The sequence below is a fragment of the Clarias gariepinus genome, chromosome 20 (genome assembly GCF_024256425.1).
Source record: "Clarias gariepinus isolate MV-2021 ecotype Netherlands chromosome 20, CGAR_prim_01v2, whole genome shotgun sequence".
NCBI classification, from domain to species: Eukaryota; Metazoa; Chordata; class Actinopteri; order Siluriformes; family Clariidae; genus Clarias; species Clarias gariepinus.
Genome location: NC_071119.1, coordinates 2,450,001 through 2,460,000, shown reverse-complemented (window position 1 = coordinate 2,460,000; position 10,000 = coordinate 2,450,001). Strand labels below are relative to the sequence as shown.

Genomic DNA, 10,000 nt, shown 5'->3' with positions numbered 1-10,000 from the left:
AAACTCAAGGTTTCCTTAAAAATTTTGAATGATTTGGAAAAATCGTAGAAAAGTGTAATTTTTACTTTCCGTTTCTTTTTAAAAGGTTTTTCTTTTTCTTTTTTTTTGCTGTTAGTAGATTCTTTGACCTTCGGGGCACGTCCTGTCACCCTGCTGCCAGAGGAATGCTTTACTGTGTCACTTACGCAGTTAAAACTGCCCGAGTAGAACGAAGGCTAGGTTAGATTTTCTACTTCACTTGAGGGAACAGGATTTTGGCTAATGAGAAAAAAATTGGAAAAGTGGAAATATTGCTTATGTAAACTCTCTATTTAAAAAAAATGGTTTTGCCTCTAAGCATGGATGCATACTGAATGTTTTTAGTTATTTATATAGGTTAAAAAAACTAGAATTCAAAGAACTAAAAACTAAAAGGTCGAAATTTGGATAACATAAAAACTATTACAATGTTAGGTTTCAGAAATTCAGTTAAGTAGAAAAAAACACTATATAAAAATGTATTATCGTAATTCAGTAGTAAGAATTTAAGTAGGTCATTTAAAACATCTGTAGTTTGTTTGACTATAAATTTAACATAGCAGAGATATGAAAATATATAAAATTGTAAAATTTTATTTTTTTACAAAAGAATAAAATTTCTAATTATGTTTTTTGATTTTAGAAATATGGAAAACTATTAATTTGATAACAGGCAAATAAGATTAGGTAGAAATGTAGCTGCTAAAGATTAATATTAATAAACAAAAATATATGTATAAATATATGTTTTGTAAAATATTTCTAGCTACAAATTTCTGTAACTACACTGTAACTATATAAATATGTAGATACTAGAAACTTTACTAAAAATAACAAACTTAAATAAGTGGAAGTATAATTTTTATTGATTTGGTTATATAAGTTTGTTTTACTAGAAGTATGGTGAGTTATAAATGTCAGAATTTTGAAAAATGAGACATAAATATTTGCTTCTAGGAATATAGTGAACTATAAATTTGGTCAGCTACACTTTACTGGAAATTTTGCATACAAAACATTTAGCCTAAAAAACAAACATAATAAAATATTTTTTATATAGCTATTATAAACTTTGACAACATTATAACAGGTGGCTTTAAATTAAAGTTTTTTTTTTTTTAAGTAAAAGTAAATTAAAGTAATGTTTGTTTAAGAAGATTTATCTAGGTAACTTCAGGTTAAATCCGGTATGTTACACAATAGCTAGATTAGTTTGTTAGGTCCATGCTGACCAAAGGATGCCTGTTGTTTGGTAAAAATCATTAAGATGAAAGTTGTGTTTTTTTTACTAAGATGATGCTTATTATGGAGTTTTATTAGCCTGTCATCAGGTTTTTACGATAACGGTGTTGCTTTTTGTCGATACAAGGCCATCGTTGCACTAAATCTCTAACTGGCATGACATGCGTGTATTGCTTTGCACGACTCATTGACTTTAATATAGTCATGCATCTCATTGTTTGATCACACACACACACACACACACACACACACACACACACACACACACACACACACACACACAATCAGACCAAGCAAACAGACTGCGGCAGTTTTAACATTTAACATTTAGACAAGTTAATAACTTGAGGTGCTTATCTTTAAACACTCTCACACCACTTCAGAATGACTAACACACACACACACACACACACACACACACAAAGTGGACCTTATTATTTCCTTATTTTAATGTATCAAATGTAATCCACCAAACACCCAGTGAGGACAATAGCGCTTCATCACGCTGCTCAGAGAGCGATGACGAGCTCTCATGGCGAACATCGAGGCTATAAAACACGCTAATAGTGCAGAGCCTCTTTAGTTTTTTTCACATGGTAATTATCATCATTTTCCATCTCAGCCATTTTTTTGCATTTGCATTTCCCACTTTGGGCATTCTCAGACTCTGAATCGCCCCCTGCTGATAAGGAGGGAAGGTGCAATAGGGAAATGGGAAGTTTAAATACAGTGGAACCCTGACATATGAATTTAATCTGAGTTCTTAAGGTGAAATTTTGTATTGTGAAATGCATTTTTCCATAGGAAATAATGTAAATGTAGATAATCCGTTCCGCCACCGAAAAATATTACCAATATTACCAATTTCCAACTCTATAATCATATTTTTGCATATAACAATTAAAATAAAAAAAGACATGTAAATGAAGTAAAACATGAAATAAACACACATTAAATCATACGCACCCTGTCCAGGGTGTACCCCGCCTTGTGCCCTAAGCCTTTTAAAAATTTCAGTTCTTAAGGTGAGAATTTGTGTGGTGGGGTGTTTCTATGCCGAGGTATCGCTCTATGTCTAGAAAAGCGTTATAATTTATGAATGAATTGTCTTAGATTAATAAATTTAATGTCAGAAACATACCAAAAATATATTTTTATTGAAATAAAGGCACAAACAACATTTGCTAAGATGCTAATGCATACCTGAAGAAGCGAATTTACTTGGAACGTTCTGGGAAACAAATCTCAAAGTAAATCTGTGGAGAAAAACAAATGTTTGTTGCACCAATGGTTGTGATATAACGTCTACATAATGTGTAAATACGACACTTTCTTATCCTGTACGAATGTTAGTCAAAATGTTACTCATTATCGTTATTTTTACAACATGACTCCTGACTCCTGAAAAAAAAAACGTTTAGCGATAAAAACACGATGATTTAACGCCATGATTAGCGTCGAGACGGAAAACAATATATAAAACTACGTTTCCCATGATGCAACGCAAACAGGCTGGTTTCTGATTGGTCGCGGCTCGAGCTAATCACGCGCCACAGACGCTGCACAACGGGAGCATCTTCCAAAATGGCTGCCGCATCCAAGCGCTTGTCGTTCGCGCTGCCGCGCGCGGCTCTGTTCGTCATCCTGGTGTTTTTCCTTCAGCATGGAGCGGCTCAGAAGAAGAAGGAGGTAAGAACTGAGTGACGGGGCTGATTAACAACCGCGCGATTCATCACGGGGTTTCAAAACGCCACCCGGTGATGGCAAGTGCTGACCGAGTTACAAACGCATCATTCACACCTACGTAGGCGCCCTGCCTAGGGGATTACGTAAGGGGGGGTCAGGCCGTTTGTAGTGCACTTTGTTTCAAACGTGGAGGCGTTGGTTATTCGGCCGCGTTTATTCTACTGAATCAGGCCACTTCCGGGTATTAATGATAAGAAAATAATAATAACAACAAATTATTATTATTATTGTTTATTATTATTATTGTTTATTATTATCAGTTCATCCTGATAGATAGATAGATAGATAGATAGATAGATAGATAGATAGATAGATAGACATTTCTGTTTATTTGTGTTACAGGTGAAACATAATTTGTTTATTTTTTTGTTTTTTATTTGTTTATGAAAATTTAATTTGGTGCGAAATACCAACTTAAACCAAAAGGCTGTTTCTGTTGAATTATGTTATAATTTTTTTAATGGCTATTTTATATATCTTTTTTTTTTTTTCGAACAGCTCATAAATAGGCAAATCTGTTTGATGACGCTGTTGTCAAGTGGGCGTGGCTTAAATTATTTATTAGACAAAGTGGAGAAAAACAGAAAACTATTAAATAATAAAATAAGTATATATGTATTTATTATTATTGTTATTGTTATTATTTGTTTTTTTTTTATTAATAACTTTTTATACCTTTTGTAATGAACTAGCCACAGCGTGTCATTATTTATTCACAGTCATCGTGATTAGAATGATAAAATTATATTTATTAAACTTAATGGTATCAATTTATTATTCAATTATTAAATATTATAAAATAAAAAATAAGTTTGAGTTTTAACAACAGTTTAAAGTTAAAACTGGGTTTTTGATCATGTGATGTAAATGTGGATTTTATATATGTTAAAAAAACAATGAACTGTAGCCTACAATAGATTCACAGTAAAATTGATTGATTGATTTATTTTATATTATTATTATATTTTTTCGGGGAGGCGGGTGTACAAACTTTCCATCATACTACTACTACTACTACTAATAATAATAATAATAATAATAATAATAAATAATATGAATAATAAAACTGCATGTTTTTTCATGTGTAAATAGGGTTTTTTTTTGTTAGTTTTTATTTAATTATTATATATTTTTAAATGTCAGATAAAAATAAGACATGTTTGTTCAAATCTTTTTTTTCATATATATGTATATATAGGCTATATATATAAATATATATATTTAATAATCAGGTGTCAAATTTTTTATTTAGTTATTTATTTTATTTATTCTAGGTTTTTTTTAGGGGGGGTGTACAAACTTTCTATCATACTTCTACTGCTAATAATTAGGATAAAAACCCTTTCTAAAAATCAGAAAAATACCTAAACACTGCATGTTTTTCACACGTGAAAGTATCTCGAGTGTAAAGAGCGGGGATGATGTCAGCAGGAGTGCGAGGCTCGGGTGGAGAGCAGGGTGACCCGCGTTCTGGAGGAGGAACTGTTCCTCTGTTTTCACGTTTGCCACAGACGCCAAAGATCCCGTGGTTGAGAGAAAGAGAGAGATCAGTGACACACACACACACACACGACACACACGGGTTTAATATCTTTTTAATGATCTAGATTGTAACTCGTGACTGATTTATTCGAACATGGCAAAGAGAGTCATTTTTCCCTCCCACACACACACACACACACACACACACACACACACACAGGTAGTTTAAACCTCCTGTAGTAAAGGTGAGCGTAAGCGCGTTCCATTTGTCACATTTAGCCACGCCCATAAAACCTAAAAGACAAAACTCGATGGAAGATAAAAGGAGCTCAACACAATGTGTTCTAGGGGGTGCCATTACTTTTGCTCTAATTAACGACCTCGTCGTATCTCTCAGTTTCTTACTTCTGTTTCTTTTTTCACACACTCGATCGTGAAAATTCTTCAGGCACGAGCCGTCGATTAGAACTCGTGCCTCGTGTGTGTGTGTGTGTGTGTGTGTTTCCACCCCAGGCTGGGCTTCATTAAGCCAAGCGGCGGTGAATAATTGAAAACGGCGCGGCGAGGCAAGCCGTCCTTTTGACTGATGCGTTTATTCCGGAGACATGACGTCCCCCCACACCCGTCCCCACCCCCGTCCCCTCCCCCTATCCGTGACACCCGACACCCCCCCCCCCACACACACACACACACCACCACCCTTGTCCTCATAGTGACATTTCGGCAAATAATTACCAAACGGTTATTTTTAAAACTGAGAGAGAGAGAGAGAGAGAGTGTAAGTGCGTAAGTTTTGGCACCCTCTATCAGGATGAACAGAGGGTATAACAGAGGGGAGACAGAGGGGAGGGGAGACTTATCAAGATGGCGCCGGTGAGGTCGGCTGCCGTCACGACTGCTCCGACCACCTTTTCTTTGTTTTTGTTCTTTAAGTTAGTTTACAGCGTTTTAAAACCGGCAAAATTACCACCATGGGGTACATTAGTTATGATAGAGACGCTCTTGTTTCTATTGGTATACAATGTACTCACAATTCGATGTTTTTAACTCCGGATCCGAGCTGGCCGAGTGAGATCCTGAGGGACAACAAAGGACGCGACGCGAAGCGGCGGCCCCGAGGGAAACGAGCCGGCGTCAGGAACAGGCTGAGAGCCCGTGCACACCGCACACCTCTGCCTAGCATCCTGCTCGCCAACGTCCAGTCACTGGAAAACAAGCTCGATGACCTCAGGGCCAGGATAAAGTTCCAGAGAGACATACGGGACTGCAATCTCCTCTGCTTCACCGAGACATGGCTGAACCCAGCGGTGCCGGACCACGCCATCCAGCCGGCCGAGTTCTTCTCGGTTCACCGCATGGACAGGACGCGGGACTCGGGGAAGTCAAGGGGAGGCGGCGTGTGTTTAATGGTGAACAGCAGCTGGTGCAACAGCGCGAGCGTTGTTCCTCTCACACGCTCCTGCACACCAAATCTGGAGCTACTGTCCATCATGTGTCCTTTTTACCTTCCTCGGGAGTTTACATCAGTCATAATCAGCGCCGTTTATATTCCACCACAAGCGGACACGGACACTGCCTTATGCGAGCTGCATGAGGCACTCACACAGCAACAAACACAACACCGGGACGCTGCGCTTATTGTGGCGGGGGACTTTAATAGTGCAAAGCACAAACGCGCAGCGCCGAACTTTTATCAGCACATCACCTGCCCCACCAGGGGCGAAAGGACACTGGACCACTGTTACACTACAGTCAAGGACTGCTACAAGGCACAATCTTGTCCACCGTTTGGTAAATCCGACCACGCCGCCATCTTCCTCATGCCAAAATACAAACAAAGGCTGAAACAGGAAGTTCCGATTTAGAGGGAGGTCGCGCGCTGGACGGACCAATCGCTGGCCGCGTTACAGGACGCACTCGATGACGCAGACTGGGACATGTTCAGAAACAGCTCCGACGATGACGTCAGCGTGTTTACGGAAGCGGTTGTGGGATTCATCGGGAAACTAGCGGACGATACCGTAGAAAAAAAGACTATTAAAACGTTTCCCAACCAGAAGCCGTGGGTGGATAAAACCATCCGCGACGCTCTGAAATCTCGCACCGCTGCCTACAACACGGGACTCGCGTCGGGGGACATGGAACCGTACAAGGCTGCGTCATACAGCGTGCGGAAGGCGGTGAAAGAGGCGAAGCAGCGATACGGGAGGAAACTAGAGTCACAACTCCAAAAGAGTGACCCTAGGAGCCTGTGGCAGGGATTAAGGACAATAACGGATTATAAAGCACCAACATCCGGTATGATAAACGCAGACGTGTCTCTGGCAGGCGAGCTGAACACTTTCTATGCTCGCTTCGAGGCTGCAGACAGGAAGTCACTGCCAGCACCGGAAGCGCGTTCATCATCACCGAGCATGACGTGAGGAGAGCCTTCAAGAGAGTGAACACCAGGAAAGCAGCAGGACCAGACGGCATCTCAGGCCGTATTCTCAGAGCCTGCGCAGACCAGCTAGCACCTGTGTTCACTGAGATATTCAACCTCTCTTTATCTCAGTCGGTGATCCCCACATGCTTCAAAGAATCCATCATTGTTCCTGTCCCAAAGAAACCTCATCCTGCTTCCCTCAATGACTATCGCCCTGTAGCCCTCACCTCAGTAGTGATGAAGTGCTTTGAACGCCTGGTCAGAGACTTCATCATCTCTTCACTACCAGACACACTCGACCCACTACAGTTCGCTTATCGTCCAAACTGTTCCACGGACGATGCAATCTCTCATCTCCTCCATACATCTCTTACTCACCTGGACACTCGGAGGGGGAATTATGTGAAAATGCTCTTCATCGACTACAGTTCTGCATTTAATACCATAATTTCCTCCACACTTACCACCAAGCTGGAGCACCTGGGACTCAGCTCATCTATGTGTCAGTGGATCTCCAATTTTCTGACTGGCAGACCACAGGCAGTAAGGATGGGCGGACATGTCTCAGCCTCCCTCACTCTCAGCACTGGAGCCCCCCGGGGTTGTGTTCTGAGCCCCCTGCTGTACTCTCTGTACACCCACGACTGCGTGGCCACTACCAGCTCCACCACCATCATCAAGTTTGCTGACGACACTGTTGTGGTGGGCCTGATCACGAACAACGATGAGACGGCCTACCTGGAGGAGGTTGGAAATCTGGAGAACTGGTGCCAGAGAAACAATCTCCTCCTGAACGTCAGTAAGACAAAGGAGCTGATAGTGGACTTCAGTACAAAGCAGGTGAGGAACTACCAGACCCCCGTCATCAACAGGAGCCCAGTGGAGAGAGTGGACAGCTTCAGATACCTCGGTGTTCACATCACGCAGGACCTGGCATGGTCCTGTCACATCAACACCATGGTAAAAAAGGCCCGGCAGCGTCTCTACCACCTCAGACGCTTGAGAGACTTTAGACTGCCCTCCAAGGTGCTCAGGAATTTCTACTCCTGCACCATAGAGAGCATCCTGACGGGAAATATCACGACCTGGTTCGGGAACAGCACCATGCAGGACAGACGAGCTCTACAGAGGGTGGTGCGATCAGCTGAGCGCATCATCCGCATCGAGCTCCCTGACCTGCACTCGATCTACAGCAAGCGGTGCTTGACCAAGGCCAGGAAGATCGTGAAGGATCTCAGCCACCCCAACAACGGACTGTTTACTCTGTTGCGGTCTGGGAAGCGATTCCGCTCCTTGAAGGCCAACACAGAGAGACTAAGGAGGAGCTTCTTCCCGCAGGCGATAAGGTCTCTCAACCACAACCACGAACTAACACAATCTCGTAATAATTGATCAAATCTATCAATCTTTTTACATCCATGGACACTATGGACAATTACACGCTCACCTTCCCTCGTATCTACACTACATTTTGTACATCTACATCCTGGACCATTGCACAAAGACACTTTAATAACTTTGCACACCTACCTTCACAACTACACTACATGTTTACGTTTACATCCTGGACCAGTGCACAAAGACACTTTAATAACCTCTGCACAAAGACACTTTGTTCTATGCATATTTGCACACCCAGTACAGTATATTTCAATTTGTACAGTATATTTCTATTTTTATGCACATCATATTTCTATGTACAGTATATTTCTATTTTTATGCATATCATATTTCTATTTTTATTTTTAGTTCTATTTTTTCCTAGTTTAATTTAATTTTTTTATTTAATTTCTATCGTATTCTTTTATTTATATTTATTTCTTATTTGTAAACTTTAATTCTCTTTTAGGGTCAATAGCAGTCGTATAATGCATTTCACTACATTTCGTACTGTGTATGTTTGTGTATGTGACAAATAAAATTTGAATTTGATTTGAATTTGAACAGTGACACTACATCACTTTTTTTCTCCTAATAAGTAAAAACAGAGAACAGGTCGCCTTTGTTTTGTGGGCGGGGTTAAACCTGCCCTTCATCAAGGTGACGAGATAACAATAAGTTTCACACAGAATTTGTGATCATTCGTAAATTTTTCCAAGAAAATGGACCAATCCAAAAAACATGGACGCTCTTGTCGCCATGGTGACCAAATCAGAGAGAATGGAAAACCGGTCGATTCCAGTTTGAAAATCTCACTAAAGTGTGTGTGTGGGGGGGGGGGGGGAGGTATCGGTGTGGGGAGAGAGTCTAACACACACACACACACACACACTATTGGCTGATTTGATGATCAGGAAACGGCGTCTCGCTGTAAGTTGGCGTCTAGCTGAAGCGTGGTCATGTGACCGATAACACTCCAGGGTGCACTAACTTTTAAACATTTTTGTTTGTTTCCCCCTGTTCCTCAACTCATTTTTTCATTATTACCGGTGCGATGGTTTCCGCTACGCGACTGTCTGGACCGGTAATAAACACTGTGGCCTTTTCCATGCGCACACACACACACACACACACACACACACTTTAACATTTACACAGACGCTTTCTCTCTGTCTGACTTTCTTAATCTGTCCATTACAGAGAATTATAAATTTATCTCTTATCTTTGTGACAGTAAAATAATCAACAGCGCCGTCGTGTGTGTGTGTCTGTGTGTGTGTGTGTGCGCGTGTGTGTGTGTGAGATATCAGTCCTAAAGTGTTTTATTCCCCGCTCACCATGACAGCTTTTTATTCATTTAAAAAATAAATAAATAAATAAAGGAAAGCTTTCCACTTTTCCTGGTTTATTGCTCAGTGGAGCGCAGAGCGAGTTCTCAGTCACAGCGTCTCCTCACACACACACACACACACACACACACACACACACACACACACACACACACACACCTGCAAGGGAGAACGCATGAGGAAAAGTGTGTGTCTGCTGCGTGTGTGTGTGTGTGTGTGTGTGTGTGTTAATTATGAACCCTGCTCTAATAACTCTAATGAATAAATCAGCAGCGCAGACCGAGGGCTACAGCGAGGACGGATAACAGACGGGAAATGAGATCTCACACACACAAACACACACACACACACACATGTA

General features: G+C 40.8%; 1 protein-coding gene across 1 annotated transcript in view; it reads left to right on the top strand.

Moving 5' to 3' along the window:
- The first annotated feature begins 2,835 nt into the window (after positions 1 to 2,835).
- The window catches only part of tusc3 (tumor suppressor candidate 3), a 44,429-nt gene continuing 37,264 nt past the window's right edge, over positions 2,836 to 10,000 (top strand). Inside the window, exon 1 of the mRNA XM_053480015.1 lies at positions 2,836 to 2,949. Within this exon, the coding sequence (XP_053335990.1) occupies positions 2,845 to 2,949 (105 nt within the window). The 5' untranslated portion in view covers positions 2,836 to 2,844. The remainder of the gene's footprint in view (positions 2,950 to 10,000) is intronic.